Here is a 21,919-nt window from a genome sequence, read left to right on the forward strand (position 1 = left end):
ACCTGTGCATGAATGTTTTCCCTTTGAAATATGTGCTCTGCTCTGTGCTGCTGACGCCAGTTTACAGCTGAGAGCAGCAGATAAGGAAACTGTTTATCTGTGAGATACTCTGTGACACGGGCTGTTGCTCTGGATCTGTATCTCCGTTGCTGTAGGCTTGAGTGGCCATGAGAAAGTTAGAATGGATACTCATGGTCTTCAGATACCATTAAGTTTACGGAGCACAGTGCTGCTCCCCAGAGGATGAACCTTAGGACAAAATTGTCAGTATGTTGTTTGCTTCACCAACACTTTGGTACCTGTACAATAGGTGCAATAACCATTGTAGGCTTTAACCTAGTTTTATCCCAAAGAGGCAAAGCATTTGAAACAGAGCAAACTCAATATTTTATGTAGTTTTTCTCTCATTCGCTCCTTCTGGGGCAGCTTTCATCCTCTTCCTCTCTCCCATACTCTGCCCTGCTTACTTGGCTTCACATTGCATGGCTTACCAAAATACTATAATCGTCTGTGCGCCTAAAATACTACATCCACAATGCAGCCACATGCACTGTACTTTATTGCTGTCCAATGGTCCTTTCCTGCCCTTGTTGCATAATACCATTGGCAGTGTTGCTGTATGGTAAGCCAGTGAGGGATCTTGTCCTTGTTATGTTGTGTGTTGTCCTTGTAAACACTGTGTCACTGGAGTGGGCAGGATCGCAGTTTGTGACACTTTCAGCTGCAGTGTAAAGTTACTATGCCCATGAAGAGCAAACATGTCTTCTCAACTGTGAATGTCCAGTGGCAGCAGAATGTAGTTTCCCCTTAGTTTCTGTGCCAATTTCAGCTTGTCAGATACATATATGCATATCATAAAATATGCATATGAACAACAACAAGAACAGGTGTTGACATGTGGTGAAGTATTGTCACAGTGTGTAAAGGTGTGGAAAGTTTCCAAGTGTGGTCCCACCAGTGTGTGAATGGGTGGGTGAGGGGGAGGGAGCAGCCACGTGTAGTGCAAGTGTCAACAAATGGAATGGTCAGTGTCTGTTTGACTGACGTGCGTCACACATGTTCACTGTCCACCTGCTTTCCAAGAAAGACTAAGATGGAAAAGAAACTGATCCTCTTCAGTTTTCCATTACCTGTGATGCAGCACTTTATTAGTACAGAACAATATTACATAACTGACACAACATGAGTGCATGTGAGTGCATATACATATATAGTAGAGCAGAAGAGGTGGGGAACCTTTTTCCTATCAAGGACCATTTCAATTTTTAGAAAACCCTTCAAGGGCCATGGCAAATAGTGAAAGCTGCCTGCTGGGCATCCAAAATCTGAATGAGAAGATTATTCAGTTGCCATGATGAATTGACGTAATGTAAAAGTAAGTGCTATGTGCGTACTGGTTCAGGCACCCCTCAGAAGGACATGTTTGTCATCTATTTTATATTATTTTCTTTTGGTGCATGTGTGAGGACAGCATGACTGTTTGGTGGCTAAAGAGTTTAGTGTAGATGCTGCTATAGCATCAGTTCTATCAGAGCCGGAGATAATTTCTTTAATGAAGGAAGAGCCAAGAACGGCACTGAAGGCTTTTCTCCATGGAAAACATGCTCATTTTGCTCATTCTCCTGACTTCAGCTCTCTTGTACAATGCGTTGATCTGACTAGTTGTTACTGGTGGGTAGTTAGCTTATGATAGACAGTGATAGACAGAAGATTCTTCCAATCACCTGCAAAGTATTTTTTGAAAGTCTGTGACTTTTCCAAATTGTTTCCAAGGATGACCTCTGGTGAGTCAGAGTCTTTTCATTTCAAGACGGACATTCCTAAGTTTATTTTTTTTCACATTCTGTTGAATAAGAAAGTTCAAACAGGCGTCTGTTCAACATCACTTTAGTTCATTACGAGAGAATTGAAAACATGACTGCCACTAATACTAATAAAAGCAAAAAACTTTATCACTTTATTTTCCAATTCTTCAAAAACAAGCGCAGATATTAAAAATCTACATTTGAGTAAATAATATTTTGCCTGGAGAATCAAATTCTTTACAGCATATTCAACCTTCACTTCATTAGTACATGTTTTTCAAATACTTGATTTCTTTTATTGCGATTGGGGTTTCAGGGATTGTATAAAGGCATTAAGTATGTCCATGAATACATATGAATTTACAATTAACTACAATTCTTACTCATCTTATATGTGTAGTAATATTTGGTTTATGGCTTTCTTCTGTAACACTTGCTGAATTTTTGCAGCACTGTCTACTTAACTCCAAAACCCACAGGTGTCCTCACCAAACCACAGAGGCCTGTCACCTCTGCGTAAGCATCTGCACTCACTGTGTTTCTATACTTGAGTAGACGCACTTATGACAATGTGCCCACATTGGACCCATTCATAAACAGTAAGATACGGCTGTCACTGCTGTTTCTCATGGTCAGCAGAGACTCCACCAGCTTACCATGGCAGGGCATCCGACTTTATATTTGAAATGACTGAATATCAGCTAATCAACGTGAAAAAGTGGCCCCATAAATGAAAATATGCTTCAAATAAATACATGTAAATTTTCACATGTAGGTCACAGGTCAGTGTGGATTATGTATATAGTTTCATAATACAGCAGCGATACACTTTGTACTTTCTTTATGACTCATTTGTCTGTATTTCTCTGAGCTCTTTAAATAAACCTGACACAACATGCCCTCAAGCTTAAGGCGTGTGTGCGTGGCTAGCAACATCATTACCAATGTGTAATGATAGCATGTTGCGTGCTCTCTCCTGAACACGGCCTGTGATTGGCTAAAGCAGCTGTTCACGAGGGTGATCATTCAAGAGCTGCATGTTGTCACACACACACACACACACGCATGCACATACACACACTCACACACTCAGCCTCTGAGCCTCTGAGCTGGCTTCCTCGAAGCATATTTCCTCATCCTCCCGCCGTTTGCTCTCTCAGCATGGGCTGTGATTCACCTCAGAAAGTTCATTGTGCTCACTCATCAAGTCTGGTCATGAGCCTGAGGTTAGCTATGATACAAAGCATGTTTCTTATAAACACCCATGAGAGTACAGATATGCCTGTAATAACCTGGGTAGAACAACCAGAGCTAATGCTTACAGTTATTATCTTAAAGACTGTAAAACAGCTTCCATCTGTGTCATACATCCCTGATATTATACTGTACATCTGAAAGTCATAATGCTGTTTAGAGAGATATTAGCCTGTTGAACTTGGCTTTGGCATGTTGCGTAGCTAATCTGGCTAGCGTCTGTTGTAGGTCCACACAAGTAGACTATGCTGTGGGTATGTCACAGTGCTTGGTATCCATAAACAAATGTTACAGCTGTCCAGGCTACTGCTACCTGCAAAGACTTTGACATTCCACTGTTCCCTGTGTGGCTCCTCAGGCTTTTTCAATATCCACACCACTAAAGAGACCTCGTCTGGACCTTGAGGAGGGGGAGGAGGAGGAGGAGGAGGAGGGCTGCGTGTTACTTATGACCCTGCAGACTCTGACACAGCTTTGACAGTTGTCAGACATGTTGTGAGTTACTCAAATATCCCTGCCAGTTTATTTAGTGGAACTGATGCAGTCTAATTATTCTAATTATTAATATGATTCCAGGCTCAGTGGCAGTTCTTGTCTCTAGGACAGTCTTCAGTCATCTGGAGAAGCTGAGCCATCACCACTGAGGCCTTCTACAATATAATCCTATGGTTCTACATAAAGAGCATGGTCAGTGCAATTACTGAGAACAGACACAGAAAGAGAGAATGTGACAATGAAAAAAAAGAAATAAGGAAAAGTATCTTCAGCGCTCAAATAAATACACAATTCACACATAATTCACTTTATTTAGGTTTGGTCTGCATGTTAGCCCTGATAAAACATGACAGTCAAATGTAAGTAAGAGAGAATCTGCCATGTTTTGCAGATTATCTGAATGATGTGATGAAGCTGTGCTGGATGAGGTGTTCCTGGACCCACCAGATTCTCCTCACAGTATGAGAAACCCTCAGAGGAGGAACTTAGAGTAGGCAGGTTTCATGGCTCAGTCACACAGTGGGCAGCAGTATCCAGTCTCCAGTTGATCCAAAACTGGATCATTTTCCAGTCTCAGTTCAGGAGGCAGACACAGTTTAACAGTAGGCTTAAAACTTTCCTTTTACATAAATCTTACAGTTAGGGCTGGCTCAGGCATGCCTTGGACCAGCCCCTAGTTATGCTGCTATAGGATTAGACTGCACAAGGACTTCCCACGACACACTGAGCACCTCTAGCCTTCCCTCCCTCTCCATCTGTGTGCATTCATGCTCCATTAATGCACATTACTTACTTAGCTTCTTCACCAGAGTCTTTGTTGTCTGGCAGGTTCCCATGGACAGTGGCTGAACCTGGATTGTGGATTATAGCTCCTGCCATGGCCCTGCCTGATGGTCCCTGCAACTGCTACTACTATTAGTCATATTTCCGTTATTATTAGATTCATATTGTACTGAACTATTGAACTGAACTTCATTGTTTACAAAAAAGTCATGAGTTTGTTATTTCATGCATTACATATACCCAATTTATATTTCCATTTCAATGGTTATGAATATGAGCTTTATTTTTCCAAAGTAAGTTAGTAGTAAGGGTCATGTGGTATTAGCAAAGTACATCATGTTCTTTTACAAAGGTTTCATGAAATACTTCCTTGATTTCATGCATGTAGAGGGGTAGTTTTTCTAGTCATCCTTTAACAATAAATAGTGACTCCATAGGGAACACAAGACATTTCTCTGTTTCATGGTCACAACTTTATTATCATGTTACCAGATCATAACATAATGACAATATTCTCAAAAGTATTTTGAAATGGGATCAGCCAGACGATCTGCAGCTTTGACAAACATCTTAAAGCAGAAATATGGTCCATATTGTCTGACAAGTAAAAGCTTATCTAGTGAAAAGATCTAAGTTAGTCTGTGAAACATGAACACAATACAGTGTTAATCTGGTTTACAGCAGCTTCCTGTTCTGCAGCACAGAAAAGAAAGAACACAAATACAAACAGAAGCAGGACAACAGCAAAACATAAAAAGCGACAGTGAGACTGCAGAGGACAGTCTTCAGTGGAGTGACATGGCATTTGTATTTGGTCCATCAGATAGTGTTTATTTGCCAGTTTGACGTGTAGTACAAGTTACTGCTCTAATGCAACATGGGATGTCATTCCAGACTTTAGTGTGAGTGGATGATCTCTTATCATTGGTCAAACTAGCTGCACACATTGGAGTTACTGAGCAGTTTTTCAGTAACCACTATGCTGTTACTCTGATTACTTCCAGACGTTTATTATTTTTCATTCATTTCATTTCATTTTTCAGATCCTCTTTAACTGTGCCATATCGCAATTTCCACCCTGACAATTACTGGAAGTGAGTATTCACATCACATCACGTACGTTACTGTAACGTTACATGCTAACACGTTACCTCTGTATCTCTTCACAGCAAACGCTTCCTCCTTCACTGGACTGATGCACCTAGACAGACAAACGGAAAACAGCGTGTGTTTCCGGTTAGAGTTCAGGGATAAATCCAAGCTAACAACATGGAAGCTAACAGACCTGAGCGGTACTTACCTGAGAGGAACGTGAGGGAACCCTGCCGATGACGGACATCTCTCTAGCTGTGAAGCTTCCGGTTTAGTAATTGATGTGATTTACGTTACACGGTAGATGTGCGGCTAAGGTCGGTGCCCCCCCCCCCGTCTCCGTCTTGTTGTTGTTGTTGTTGTTGTTGTTGTTGTTGTTGTTGTTCTTCTTCTTCTTCTTCTTCTTCTTCTTCTTCTTCTTCTTCGTTGCAATTTTGCGGCAGTTGGCATCCACACTTGTCGCATTACCGCCACCTACCGGATTGTAACAGCTTCACTGTGAAAGCTATTCACAGTGTCCACCCAAACTGATGCCATTCATGACATTGGCCATTCTATAAGACAGACCCAGTTGTCTGAGTTTTTTGTAAATCCTTCCCTCAGTGTAACATCTAGATCTAACATCTCATATTTCCAGATATGTGCAAGACATTCAGGAACCTCCTGGAAGTGTCCAACACCATTTTAATCCTTTCTGCCTTCCTCTGTATTTCAACAGGACTGTTGACCATGACAATAAATGCCAAAAATCTTCTCTTGTCCAGGCACATATTCTGATCTGATGCGTTTCTTTTCTGCTCCGGCTCCTTTTGAACTGCCACCATTTCATTATTTCTTTCCATTCTCGTTGAAGCTTCAGCATATGACAAACCTGAGCGGGATCATTTTGGTCTGACTGTATTTAACTTTTCAGACACATTAATTAAACAAATGTTAGACATGCCACAGGAAAGAAGCTCGGGTGGAGGTTATATGAGGCAGAGATCATGTTTGATTATGATGGTAACTCATGACTTTATGACTCTGAGATGGCCATCACTGGATCGTGAGAGCCTGGAGGTTCATGACACATGCTGTAGTTTCTCTGTTTATACAATTCCATCATCATGACTTCTCAGAAGTTTTACAGGTTTCCCCACTTCTCTCTCTCTGCTGTTAGAACCATTCACACAAACAAACTCTCCTCTTCATGACACACCTGCAGAGCACTGATTGGCTGAGGTCTGCTGCCATGCATTCTGTGATTGGCTGAAGTCTTTGTTCATGCATGCGGCATGCAGACAGGGCATGCCAGTATTCTCTGGGGGAAGTTGTTTTTTTTTTTTTTACAGTGCCTCTGTTGTAGTGAGTTGGCCTCTGACGAGAGGGACTTTCTGATCTGATGGTGAGGCTACTTTCGATTTTGGAATTTCAGTGTGATTTCTGCCAAAGGAGGTCACGTGTCCATCCTTATCTGTGTGTGCTACACATGTGTCTTGACAGAATTAAATCTATCCCCTCTGCTTCTTTGCATATTCACTGTGAAGCTACTCTTACTCTGAAAGAGTGAATGTCAACAGCACTGAATGTGTCAGGCTGTCCTTCTTAAGCTCAGCCATCTTCCAGAGAGTCTACAGCCATCAAATGACCACAAAAGTAATGATATATATAACCATCCACTCCCAGCCACAGCCTGGCACAGTCCTATTTGATCATAAAACTAGCGTGGGAAGCGCTTGCTGGCTCTAGTTTGAGGACCTCAGGCAGGACTACCTGTTAAATGATTGTAGCAGGTTTTTATTATCAAGGAAATAAAGGCACATTAAACCACAAACTTATGTAATCATGGAGATATTTCTCAGATGGTGGAAACGGGACTGGGCAAGCTTGCTGATATTTGATGGAACAGAAATTAAGCTGGAAACTGCTTTTCACCACATGCTTGATGTAGTGCAAAGGCACCAAAATATGGCTTGATGTGCACAGCAAACATGCAGCTGACACATTTACGTTCATTTTTAAACCACTCAAAATAAATGGATGTAGAACGTTTGCAATGTGCTGCATTGACACCTGATGATTTAGATTTAGATTTATTTCCCTTTTGCAAGGAAAACTGCTTCCGAAGAATAGCAATACAAATACATAAAGAATGGTGGTGAAATTTTGATGATGTCTCAAAACAAAATAACTAAGTTTATGTGAATCACAGACCTTCAGTGTGTTTAAAGCTCACTGTTATCTGTAGCCTGAAGGAAGTTCTCTCTCAAGTCAAAAACATCAACAGTCTGCAATGTCTGCTGTCTGAGCATGCCCAGAAAGAAAAACACCCATCTAGCCACCAACTGGATCAACAGCTCAGAGACAAGCCCCACCCCACCCGCACACACACCTATTCCAACTGCACAAACAGCTTCTCCACCTGCACACACAGCTTCAGTCAGCTTCTCCACAGGGAAAACACAGCAACACAGCCAACTGCAGCATACAAGATAGAACATGCAACACACATGCGTGCACGCGCGCACACACGCACACGCACACACACGCACACACACACACACACACACGCACACACACACACGCACACGCACACACACGCACACACACACACACACACACACACACACACACACACACACACACACACACACACACACAGATATGAGGACATGAACCTGCAGATCTTGTGCACTGTGTGGATTTGCATGTGAGAACAAGTGAGAGATGAGGACAAAATAAGCCGACTGAGGGAGTGAGGAATGTCTGGCTGCACCTTCAGCAAACCAACTGCAAAACAAGTTCCACCATGAGGACAGGGGCACCTCCACCTGACCTCAATCTTGCAGCTCCTCCCCCCATGTCATTATATAACAGCACCTATTTTCAAGGTTGGGAAATGGAAGCTGTCTCCACAGCATCTAGTTTTCAGATTTTATTTCCCCTAATTACAGATGGTGCACAGCAATATAAAGCATTCATAACAAAGTGCAAACCGAGAGCCACTGCATGAACACGAGGGACACGAGGGTTATAGAAAATAGAAAAGAGAAATGATAATGTGACTAATCATGACTAAAACATTGGACCAGGACCAAGAACTGTCCTCCATGAGCCTTTTCATTTGATTTTTGATTGATTATTGGATTTGATAACTGTTGTGATTTCAAGTTATATTTCCTGACATGAAAACTAATTTTAGCAAAGCATTTTATCTTGGATGTGCAGAGTATATTTTTGCAGGAAAGGCCACAGTAGAATAACACCTGCAATATAATGAAATATGAAATGGATTTGCTCGCAGTAAAAATGTCTAAAGGTTAACAACTTATTCTTGTCCTTGGAAACAGCTGGCTTACTCGCTTGTCAACTGCTGTTTGGCCAAGACAAAACTGTCACCTTCAACTGTCTTCACTCGCTGTAGCCGGCACAGTAGAGCTGCTGTGTGTTCATCTGACAAACATTACAGCCCATGAGTCCAGGCAGAGCACAAGACTGAATTCACTAGTTTGACTGAAAATGCTCTCGGTGATGATGGCATGAGGTCCAGACATGTGACACAGATAATGTGCGCTTCATCTCTACGAAGTGGTGGGAGAGAATCATCAGAGGGTCAATGTAGGTTACAACTCTCACCTCAACCTACCTAGGGTTCAGCACAGTTTCCATACACTTGGAAAAACATGCCCATAAGCCAGAGGATAGCCAAAAAGGGAGGTGGCGGTGCATCTGTATGAGACAGACTGGCCTTTCAACTAACTCTCTGCAGGTCGGTCATACTACATGCTCAGAGCATCTGCTGTCCAACATGTTCTCATCCCAGCGATGCACAAAATGGTGAAGCAGTTGCAGTTTGGTTTGGTTTGGCACCAAAACTACTTAGGAAAAGATAATTCACTTTTCAATGTAGGTTTCACAACCCCAGTCTCCTGGTTGAAGGTTGTGTGTATGACAAACCACTCTACACCTCCATTCCTCTAAGAACTTGGTTAGAGGGACATCTCAGCGACACTGGAGGGCGGTGAAGGTTTGTCCTCCTGCTGAGTGAAAAAAGGAGTTGAGTGAGAGCTGGTGTGTGCAAGCATCTGTCTCAGGGTGCCGAGGTGGAGCCTTGTTGGTGTAAACCACTAACAAAGTCCATTACAGGGTGAAGTGTGTATGAACTACAACTATTAAAGAATACACACAAGGTTCAATTCAACATGTAGTTTACACAAAAAAAACCCCCAAAAAGACAATGGAACAAATTTAGATGAGACAGAGTTTCCTGAACTGCTTTTGGGGGGTGATAGTGGAGTTATACAATGCACCTATTATCTCATATACGAGTGTGAAGCTTTTCAGCACATGAACCTCCTGCAGTCTGTAGTCATCTGCAGCACAAATGTCATTTTATTTCCATTTTATTTTGTATAGACTCTGTAATGCGCGTCATCCTCCAGCTGCTGTGTGGTTGTCCTTGAGGCAGACCTGTGGGTAAACACTTAAAGGATGTCACGTTCCTCACATTCAGCAGTGTTTCACAGTGGAGACCCCGCCTGCTGTCTCACTTTGTACCGCAGTAACATGGCTGTCCTCAGACTTGCTGTGTACAGCTACACTTCACAGATCACATGACAGCCTTTGTGTTGTGTAACATGTTTTCATCCTGCACACACAGAAAAACGGAGGTGCAGCTGTTCATGTTTCTGCATGGCTGCAAAGTGCTCAGGGCTTGAGCAACACATAAGGAACCATTGTCTCAAAGTGAAAAACTAATAGAATGGTAAGACAGGACTTGATTTTAAGATAACCTTTTTTAGTGGGCATGGTGTCTAGTGTCTTGATCTGTGTACAGTTTTTAAATATGAACAGATGGAAGTATATTGCTTAAGGAACAGTCTAATATTTTGAAAACCACACTTGCTTCCTGTCTTACTCGGAATCAGATGAGACCATCTTCATGTGTTCAGTGAAGGCCTCCACACAGGAACAGCTCTGGGCTGGGATCTGACACAGTGGTCACAGTTAGAATTACCAGTCACATGACACACTGGGGCACATACACAAGCAAATTACCAAATAAATGACTGTAAACTGTGTAGAACATTTCCGAAATGTCACACACATTCAAAAATATCATGTCACAATTTGAGCATTTAGAACATAAACAGGAGCCACTGCCACTGTGATTTTGTGATGTTTTTTTATTAGCACAAGTAAACAGAGGAGCAACAGACAGTGTAAACATAGAAGAAGACAAGAAGTCTGTAACAGGAGACCACAGCCAAACAAAAAGAAAGCAAATGAAGTATACTGTATTATTGTCCTTGAAAATGTATTTCATTTCTCAGTAAAATACTGAGCATCCATCAGTCTCTGTTGTCCATTCCAGATTTACTATATTCTGTACACTTTTCATCTAAAATAAAACCTGGGATTGACAGATTGTTTTCTTGACAGATGGAAAACAAAAAAGAATTTTCTCTGAACGTTCTCATCAGATTACCTAATGCTCTGTAAACATGGCTCCATACCTGGCAACCCCGGGACTCCTCTGAGGCATATGAAGAAACTTTGCTGGACCGTAGCTGAGCTGTACTGTCACCTGGAAGCTTGTGTAAGGTGTAGTGTCTGTTCTGTTAGCATCTTCAGAATGAATGGGCTGGTGAGCTACATTTTTAGATATTATAGTAAGATATGAGCGTTTACTTTCCCAATGAGGTTCTTCTTTGAACTCCTACCTCCAGAATTATATGAGCAGAGGAAACAACAGAAACCACTTTTTGCAAACACCCTCTTTAATAAGGCAGTCTGTATGAGGCATTAGTTAATGCTTTAAAGGTCAGTTCTAAAGAAATACTTTTGGGTTGCAAAGTTGTGGCTCTATAGGCTTCACAGCTGGGATGCCATGTTTGACCACTGACATAAATCTGAACAAATCCCCGGAGACTCTGGGATGGAAGTGTGACTAGCTTGCTGAAAGGATGTGTTGGAATCCATCATCCTATTGAAGTTTTGATAGCAAACAGGAGGATTTCTAAACGTGTCACCAGGTGTGTGGCTGTTAGTGACCGTGCTCTAAGCAGACAGGACGTGTACTGTGCAGTTTTAGTTGAGAGGCAGAGTGGAGCACAATGCAGTACAGGAGTAAACTGATGTAAGACTTGTGGTCTCTACTTTTATACTTTTAAGACTTTACATTGACATCGTTTCAGTTTGTCTAGAGACTGCTGATCCCCCTGATAGCTGCTCTGATTCGCTGACCTCGTGTGTAGACACTAAAATGGGAGGTTGACCTCAGGAGATGTGCTGGTTTCACCCCTTTTGTGGCCCAGATGATGTTAGCTCTGTTTTAAATCATTTTTTGAAGACTGTGTGTGTGGGAGCCACTTGAGGGCTGTTGAGACAGAAACTCAGAAACTTACTCAGTTCAAATTGCAGCACAATCAGTGTTTAGTACCTCAGAGCAAGAGGACTGGAGCCTGCTGGTCAGCTGGGCCTTTCTCTCTGAAGTCTTTCTGAGTCTGGGCAGGTTTCTTGCCAAAGACCTGCAAGTTCAGTGAACTGGAGATTCTAAATTGGCCAGAGGTGTGAATGTGAGTGTGAACGCTTGTCTGTATGTATGTGTCAGTCCTGTGACAAACTGGTGACCTGTCCAGTTGTACCCTGCCTCTTGCCCACCTGGTGATAGGCTCCAGCCCCCATGATCATGAGCAGGATAAGTGGGTGTAGGTGTGTAGATGTATAGACAATGGATGAAAAAAGTCACCAGAGCAAACACTTGAATGATGAGGCTCAGGATGAGAATACTCTTTAGTCAGAATGAAACCACTCGGATGAGGTGCTCAGAATCATGGAAGGTTTGAACATGTAAACTCCCATGATTACTCTGCAAACTCAGTCTGGTGATGACATAAACAAAAGCTCAAAAAACAAACAAAAAAATCGAGAAAGTGGACCTTGAGTTGAAATTGTTTTGTCAGCTGCTATTTCCAAGATAAATCGTGAATGAGCTGTCAAACTGAAATATTGTAAGAAATCGTCAATGACAAGACAGTGATAAAGTCTATGGTCTGTTCATTATAGTGTGACTGCTGAGTCTTTATGAGTGTCCTGGTGGATGCTACTTTGGAAACACCACCAAGCTGACTCAAAAATGTGTGTGTGGACCTTTGTAAAAGGCTGGGGCCCCAATTGGTTGTGTATAGCTTGCCTATACCACAGGCCCCACTGCCCATACACTTATAACTCATTCATCCTGCTGGCTTCCTTTTTAATATATTAGGAATATATATAGGAAGTAGTTATCAAGTAGTTCAACACAGCTGACTACTTCTTTCATCTGACTCCTGGAGTAAAATGTATCATTGCTTAGTCCTGCCACCTGGTGGTTGGTGTATGACTCACATGCTTTGAGGTGAAAAGGATTTGTCAACCCTTGTTACCTCAAGTTCAAGAATGAACTTTGAAACTCAACTGTGAAAATCATTCTGAGGTTGTTAAAAAAGGCATGAAAATACTGTGCCCGGTGTAACAGCTCAACTTTTTCAACAAACTGAAAATAAATATGGAAGCTGATTCTGTGGTCAAGAAAGTAATCACAGCTTGGAAGTGTTCTCCAGCAATTTAGTATTGCACCCTCATAAAGTTGGGCAGACAACTTGGACTGACAAGAGACAAAAGAAGATCAGGATTACAAATCCTCCTAAAAACACTGGATCCTGCATTTCCCACAATGCAACCATGAGCTCATTTCATTAGAACCCACTGTCTCCTCAGTGCCCACATTTAAACCCAACCTCCAGCCTTAACGCAGGTTATCTGTTCAAATTTCTTTCAAGGTCAACATCTTTTAGCCCATCCAATTTATATAAGACTAGACTTAAAGGTCCCATGTGCAGAATTTAGTGCCATGTAGCAGTGAGGTTGCAGATTGCAACCACCTGACTACACCTCGTCTCATCCTCGCTTACGATGGCTACTAAAATGCGAAACTCTCACTAATTTACAAATCTCACTATGGTGAAGAGATGATCCGGCCTACGCTGTCTCTGATTGCCTTTGTTGTTTGGTTTGGTTTGGTTTGGTTTGGGCATGAGGTATCCATTTGCCATACAACTGTAGATATAAAGGTCTCATTCTAAGGTGATGAAAACAATTGTTAAGTGACATAAAATGAGGAGCTGAGAGAGAACTTGACACTGGAATGAGACACACTACAGCTTGAAGCACTCTGCAGTGTTCCTGATGAACAGTCCGTCTTCCAGTCCTCTTAAAAAATTTTAATGAAGTCACACTTGGAAGCAAATTGTTTCAACCTTTATTAAACATAGCTTGCAAGAGATAAATATTACAAAGTTATTTCCTCCAAAATTAGCTTATTTTTTCAATCAATGCATAATTGTCAATCAACTGGCAGTATTCAAACAGCATTATTTTCTTTTACTTTTTTGAAGACCGTTAAATATCAAGTATGTGCAAAAAGGTCAGGATTGATGTAAGCAAAACAAAGTGGACTTCAATTAGTTTCCGATTTCATCATCTGTTTCTGCTTCCCCAGATGTTTATTTCAACATTGTTGACATTATGCAAAAAGAAATGCTTCTACAGGTAAATTGAAAATTGATAAAACTGATTTTGCAATTAAATGTTTCCCTGCATTAGCAACAACAACTAATAGAAGATAAAGCCAAACAGTAGAGGACCATACATGATGTATGCTGTTGGCAGGAAAAGTGATCACAGATTCAGGGTCAGCTGTTCTCAGGTCAGGCAGCAGGTGTGGCCACTAAATAAAAAACATCCTTAGAAGGGTTAGACCATGGTTTCACTGATGGGAGAGATTACACAGGAATGCAGAATTTAGTGACAAAATTTAAAATTGATTATTTTTATGTCAAAAATCCCAATAGCCAGAAATATCCTCCTAGAGAACAGGTCTGACAACCAGCAGGTAAACCAGGTGAAATGTTGGAACCCTCGTTAAACTCAGGATCATCGCAGTGTTTTTGTGTCCATTTACTACAAATGATGAATACACGACTGACCATTTCTCATTGTCCATTCATCAAGTCACTGACACCAGCGTCACCGGTGTACTTTTGTGTTTTTGCTCAAGCTCCAGTCATTTCAGTACACTGACACTGGAATTTAAAGGTTGGTGCACCAAAATTACAAAACCCCTATTAACATATAGGCATACAGATAATGTAGTTTTGAGATATCTGTGCTGCCCATCACTGAAAACTGAAAGCAACATCTGTTTCCAGAATCAACATCCATGTTAACCTCAGTCACTGTGAACTGCTGGAACTCCTTTCTCTCTTAGAAACACTCTGTATGTGAACTGTCTCCAGTGTGTTCTGTGAACTCTTAGAGCAACAGGGACACCGGAAACTGTAGATTTTGGAAAGACATGTTACTGCTGACTTTCTAAATGTCATCTTTCAATGCTGTACAAATGATTCAGCACCTATTGTCCAGTCCAGTGAATGTCAAGTGTCAGTGCTTCATAGAAAGCCAAATGCTCCCTGAAGGTTTGGACATAAGAAAATGGTCAGCAGCAATGAGAGACAGATGTTTTTGTACTGAAACTGCAAAGACACCAGTGTTGTCCTTTAGCGAGAGGCCAGTAAACTGGTTGGATCCAGTGTCATCAAACTGACACCAGATCTAACCATTCATTCAGGAGGGTTCCTCAATTCTGTCCATGTAATCCAACACACAGTGAAACATTCAAAGTGCTTTTATCTAGAGCAAATTCAGTAAACGATGCAGTGAGAAGTTATTTCAAGTTTCATTGCCCCAAGAGAAAACAAGAGATGTTCAGATGTGTAATGTGTACCAGACTGCAGACCCCGTCTGTTTGAACCAATGAGCACTTTCCTCCAAACTAACTAGTCCACAACAAAAGCAAATGCATCCAAGGAGACCGTATCAAGAAGCAGAGGAGGGGAAAAAAGAATCCCAAACATTTTGCACATTTGTTACACAATAATACACAGTGATCACAAAACGAAATGACAAGCTTCACAATATTCATGGCTTTTTGTTTGCTTTTCTACACAATATACAACCATTTAATTTCTTTTTTCAGTACAAGGGAGGAAAAAAAATGCTTATGTACAATAAGTCATTATTACTTCAAACCTAGCAAATATCGTGTCATTTATTTCATAGTCAATACATTTGTTTTTTGTTTTTTTTTTTAACTGCAATAGAAAGAAAACAGAACTCAACTGAGACATCAGAAAAAGAATGACTTTTGAAATCTAAAAATTGAATCTTGAAAAGAATCTGCAGTCCAAATAAGGTGTGTGGATGCTTCTGCAAAGAGCAAGAGAGACAGGAGCTTTTTTTTTTTCTTCAGCCTGGCAGCGAAAGGAGACGCATGTCAAAAACATTGCTAAAATCAAATCGTGAGTGGCAGTAAAAAAATTTACCCCAGACACATGAAAATATATCTCTGTGTCCAATTTCAAGTGTTCCACCACAGGGAAAACAGATTCATGTTTCTTCAATAGTTAACAGAAATGATGTTTTCCAAGTATAAACTTCAGTTTACATCTCTGAATCTAATCCTAGGTAGTTTCATCGCCTTGGCCTAAGTCTTAATTATTGGATCAATGTGATGCGGTGATGGGCAGGTCTGGATTCCTCAAACAGATTTCCTTGCATCATAATGTGATGAACATCCATCTGAAACATCCGTCTGGCTGGAAAAAACACCACCAATCACTGTGCACAGATGGAAAATGGAAGTGTAACGATGCAGAGGTGGAACGTGATACACATTCACATAAACAAATACAATGACAGGAGATGTGCTGAGGCTGTGCAATTACACCACGCATCTCTTAACCTGCTGGAGCTCCATCATGGACCTCCATTGGAGAACTGACTGTTAATTATTAGATAAAGCCAAGACTGCAGAATCAGAGACACCTGGAAAGATAATCTAGGTGTGCCTTCGGATCAATCATTACAGTAAAATTGAACAATTTCAAACTGCAGATATTCATATATTACTGTGGTAGTGTCTTGGGTTTGACATTTTTGTCTTGGCTTGGGAAGAGGAGCTCATGAGAACTCTTATCCTTGCCCCTTTTAAGCTAGTCTGCACTCCACTAGCCTTGGCCAGACAACGTGCTTTTCCTTTAAAGGCTTTCTTTCATTGGCCTTTCAAAACAGGTTCAAACTATAAGACATTCTGCTATTGCATTAGCTCGGAAAAAAAAAAAAAAAAAAAGCATTTCATCATCCAACAAAGGACAAGCACTTTCTTAAAATGACGGCTTCCCCATTAGATTTCACTAGCTGATACAAATTTAGCTTAGAGCATGGATTGAAAACCCCAGTATCATGTTTTTGCTTTAAAGGTGTTTTTATGCCCTCCATGAAAAATAACACAGAGTGATGAAAATAGAACAGAGATGACCCCAGACGTGGGGCATTGGTACCTATCTTAGCTGATTAGATGTTGGGCTAATTCAACAGACATTCAAAGGCGTTGACAAGACTAGCTAGTTCCGATGTGAAGTGCTTTAATTTCTTTCCCCATTTTATTCTTAGCAAGAAGCTAAAATGCCATAGCTGTTTTTAACATATTTATACTTTTGGAAAGGGTTTTCACTGACATCTAAGCTTCTCTTGCTTTTTAGCTTCATCTTACGTTTTTGTATAGCTTGCCATTCAGCAGAATAAGCTTTAAGAATAACAGTCTGCAGCTACACAAGCTACGTGGCTTTACTTAGCATAGCAGTGCACTGAGCTAAATGCTAATGTCAGGATGCTAACATGCACAATGACAATGCTTTAGTAGCTATGTTTACCATGTTCACTGTCTGTTTAGCATGTTAGCAGGCTAACATTCGCCAAAAATTGACATCAACACTAAACACAAAGCACAGCTGAAGCTGATGAGAATGGCATTAGTTTTGTTGGTAGTTGCTCATAAACCAAAGTAGGCTACCTGACAAAGTGAAGTGTTGGAATACAAGTGCCTGCATAATGTTGTAGAGGATTTAAAGTTATAGAGGTTGAGTCCACAATGAACGGAGTGTAATGAAACCAGACATATGGTTAGATAGCCATCAAGCAGATCTTATCCAAACACAAAAGTAATCAATGACCAATGACCATTCCATTCACACACATTAACTGCACAGAAACCCAGAAATAAACTTTTTGTTAGAAACGCTAAACTGTTGCCCAAGACCTGACGGAATCCAATATGGCTGCCAGAAGGTGTGTTTGGTCACCTGCAACCCTCTGCAACAGTGTCAGTCTCATGTCAATGATGAATCTGTGCTACGTTGTTTCACCACACTACAATCTGGATGTTCTCTATGGACAGATAATGTGCACCCGCCTGGGAGATGCATGACGTGGACTTGACTGTCATCCTAAAATAAGTCACTAAAACAGTCTTTGCATTGTATTTTGCACGTTTCCAAGTAAGACATAAGATTTTACAGATTAAGTGGTGACAGTTGAAAATTTGAGACTTAATAGTTAGCTCAGGCCTTTCCCTCTTTGTCAACTATTTGACTAATGGGCCTGACAAGTGTTGGATGGTCAACTTAGAGCCATGTGCTAACTGCCTTCACAGCCTTGTTTCCTTCTGCAAGGAGTCACCATATCCATGAATAATACTGCACATTGACTGAACACTGCTTGAAATGCCTGAGCCACTGCAAACTGGTAGCCCACCACTCCTGAGGAAACCAGCAAACTGTTTTTAGTACACTTTAGATTAGGGTTATGCCAATATAATAGACAGTCACTTCCAAAAATGACAGTCTTAGACTTGACCTGAACACTTCCTTATTGTGAGTTCAGGTCTTCTAGTTGAGAACTTTTAAATGTGAGGTGGGATAACATCGTGACACTGCATTGAAAAGGAGAATAATGACTTAAACTGACTAATGGATATTCAGTTATTGGGTTTTCCAGACCGTGAGCCAATGGGACCCTGTACTGATGCTGGAACATCTACTCAGGCCAGCAGCAGCTTGTATATGGACTGGGTCTAACGTCAGCATCCTGGGCACCAGGGATTTGGAAAAGGACAAGTGAGGTCCAACATTTACAGATATCAACACTGGCAAGTAAATTAGTATTAAACCATTCATCATTCATTGAAACACACCTTGATGCAATCCACAACACTTAACATCTCCCTTGACTCTCTGGTCTGCCATCAGCCAGCATCCAGACCTTAGCCACTCTCAATTGTAACATTCTTTTCCTCGTTTAAAAAAAAATGTTTTTCCAATTGGAAATATGCAAAGTGCTCCTCTGGAGTGAGGCAACTTGTGTGCAGAGCATGCACACAATGATTGATCCATGTCTCTCCCATAAAAGATATAATCCACATCCTTTTTTTTTTCCTCTGAAGCTAGGTATCTATACACAATCCATACAGATATTTCAATAATTTCTGTTTTTAGCTATGTTGATTATTATCGTCTCCAGGGGCTAATACCTCTCAGGTATGCCACCATTTCATTAGGAGACGCCGCAAAAAACAAAGAAATAAACAAACCAAAAAAGAAGGGGAGGTGGGGGGGTCAACAATCATAAAACAATCTAAAAACCCAAATATAACAAGGAAAGGAACCCAGATTTCTAGGTTTCTAGGTACAGAATCTGTGGTTTGGACACACAAAATGTGCTTCCACCTTCAGATTTAAGTTCTTTTCATTTTCTCACAGAACATGTGATGCCAAGAGGAGCTGCTGGGTAAAAAGGGTTCAGTCTGTGCATACTGGTTAACCAAAGGTATTGAGGGGGGACATGGAGGGGTCATTGTCAGGTAGTGAGATGAGATGGAACCAGGAGGGAAAATCAACTTGGTTCTCTCTGAGAAACCATCATTCCCATGTGAATAGCTTGTAGACGACATCCTCCGGCCTGTCAGCTCCCTCTTTGCTGGAGTCTGTATGGACTACTGGTCCGCTGAAGGTGCAGTTGAGACGTCGCTGCGTCAGTCAGTCCTGATTAGTACAACTACAGTATGTCCCAGGGACATATGTCTGCTAACTGTTAAAATCTGTAACAGGATCAGCTGACATCTGAAATGATGAAACTGATGATGATCTTTTGATGAAGAATGGTGGGAGCCAACTAGCAAAGAAAAAGGTTTTTCCAAACTCTGATCACATAGGATTCTCTTTTGTACACATCTGCACCTTTTTTCACTCACTTCCAGTTAATTAGCTCTGATGGTAGCAGTGGGCCTCCTCAAAATTTCAGGGTGCTGCCCTGAACTCGAGGTTGAACATGTCAGTATTTTAGCTGCTTATCGTTGTAAAACAGCTCTTGAAACTGGCCCTTTCGGAAAAATGATACAAATGTGGGTTCTCTGCTCGCTATTTTATTCCTTGCCCCCGGCCCAATTTTTAGACTGGGCTGTTCATCCTTTTATGTCAAGAGCAAATAGAGCTGTTACTAAGTTAATATTGAGTGTTTTTGTTCCTATCAGTATTTTCCACTTTGTTACTTCAAGTTAGCAAGCTAACACTTTTTACAAAGCTCCATAGTTGTTAAACTTTATGTTGCATAGCAACCAGAATGCACCCTGTTGATCTTCTGTCACTAGCAATAGTCACATGTAAGCTTTCTAATTGAGTGGAGAAAAAAATCCTATATGATTATGGCCTAAAGTGGCCCTACAATGATTCACTGTCACTCTCACAGTAAAGGAGAGACAGCTGAGAAACAAAAAATGGACCAAACACTTAAAAAAGAAAAAAGCATAATGAGTAATAGCAACTGAAGCAAAAATGGTAGTTGCAGGTATAATAATAGTGCTACCAACAGCGATAATAATGGGAATTATAATTGTTAAACAACGCTGACAAAGAAGATTTTTACTATAATAAGAACATTTGAGATGCACTGACAGTTTAGTGTCTTTGTCCGACTTGGTGGGTTTTCATGGGTTGGTTTTAGGTAGGCACACGGACAGGCACTGCATGCGATGGGGGGGTGGGGTTGGGATGTTGGTTGATCTGGGAGTGCTTCAGTATGGGGTAGGAGGGTAGGATGGGGGTGGCTTCATAGGGGCAGGAGGACTGGGTGGGGCTCATTTCTGCCCGGTGATGGACTGCGATATGGATCGAGGTGGGATCATGTCCAACAGGTACTCTCTCTGCCGGTCTGCTAAGCTGGAGCTCTTATGGGCTCCAACTGCCGCTGGGTTCAGATAGGCAATATTTAACCCTGTGGGAACAAGACAGACACATAAAGAGTATCCTGTGAGGTCAATCAACAGTTTACATTAAGGTAAGCCTTTGGAGTTTCCATAGATAGTCAAATAGTGGCCAGGGCCTTTTCTGACTTCTTTATTTGAAACAGGCTTCTATTAGACACAGGCTGTTAGCTTTTATACTAAATGTTTCGTTTAGGTATAGATTTTTCATATTCAAACAAGAAGTCTCCCTGTTCCCTCCTCCTCCTTTTGTGATCTGCTCAACACTTCCTCTATGTCTCCTTATTTTACTGACAGAAATACTGTTCTCTTTCACTAATTATGGTAATAATGGTCACATTTTTCAGTTTTGTTTTTTTGGTTCAGTGTTAACATACAATCAACAAAACACTACAAACACTTCCTCCTCATGATTTAGCTCTTCAACAGCTGAAAGGACTTCCCTTTCCTGTTAGGCTATTCATTTGAAACAGTTTTTTGGGTTATGAAGTGTTGCTGTCATTAACTGTAACACTGACCAATAAATGAGTGAATGAATTTCTTATTCCACTTTGTCTGTCTACTTTGTCCATTAGTAAATGGGAACAGTATATATTCTGAAAAGAGAAAGCATTCTAAGCAGAGTGGTGAGTATGACATGTAATGTGAGCCATTGTTTACTTGAATTGGATATTATTTGAATATCAGATTTTGTCACAAATTTATCTTGCTCAATCACAGAGTACTATTGATCACTCATTTGTAAATATATACCCACAAGACAAAGTCTGCCTTTGGATCACCTCAGTCTCATTTTAAGTGAAAGCGAGCAGTCCGATGAGGTTAATGTCACGAGAATATGCAGAGAGGTTGATCAACATGTAGGGAAGTATAAGTGTCAGATTGAATATCAAAGACGATAAAGGACTCATATCGGGACAGCAGCCACCTGATTGAAATATCCCTTGTGGACTGACAGAAGCACACAGTAAATACTGTACAGTAGGTACCTGGGATGTTGTAGATCTGGCGACGGCTGTCATGCTGCAGTCTGTTGCTGCTACTGCTGCTGCCTCCACCACTGCCACAGTGCTTGGCACTGGTCATTCCCATGAGGCTGCTGGCCACTGATAGCTGGGAGGCCTGGGCGAAGTTGGACAGGACACCTCGCGCAGAGTTGGAGAGACCTCGCTGCAGGGAGGCCTGAGGCTGGGGAGCCTGAGGACAGTACAGGCATGGAATTAACTTCACCATTACTGTCACACAAAGTACACAGTGGCACTTATTGGATTTAATGTAATATCAAGCATAAATACCACAGATTTGCTAGTTACAG

General features: G+C 41.2%; 1 protein-coding gene across 3 annotated transcripts in view; it reads right to left on the reverse strand.

The window, feature by feature from the left end:
• Positions 1-13,697: 13,697 nt before the first annotated feature.
• The window catches only part of gatad2b (GATA zinc finger domain containing 2B), a 52,517-nt gene continuing 44,295 nt past the window's right edge, over positions 13,698-21,919 (reverse strand). For 2 of the 3 annotated variants that reach the window (XM_076753960.1, XM_076753961.1), the window contains exons 10-11: positions 21,594-21,801; positions 13,698-20,615 (exon numbers count right to left, since the gene is read on the reverse strand). In XM_076753960.1, the coding sequence (XP_076610075.1) occupies positions 20,479-20,615; positions 21,594-21,801 (345 nt within the window). In that variant the 3' untranslated portion in view covers positions 13,698-20,478. The remainder of the gene's footprint in view (positions 20,616-21,593; positions 21,802-21,919) is intronic. The other variant, XM_076753962.1, reaches the window with a different exon arrangement.

Source organism: Chaetodon auriga, chromosome 17 (genome assembly GCF_051107435.1).
Source record: "Chaetodon auriga isolate fChaAug3 chromosome 17, fChaAug3.hap1, whole genome shotgun sequence".
Classification (NCBI taxonomy): domain Eukaryota; kingdom Metazoa; phylum Chordata; class Actinopteri; order Chaetodontiformes; family Chaetodontidae; genus Chaetodon; species Chaetodon auriga.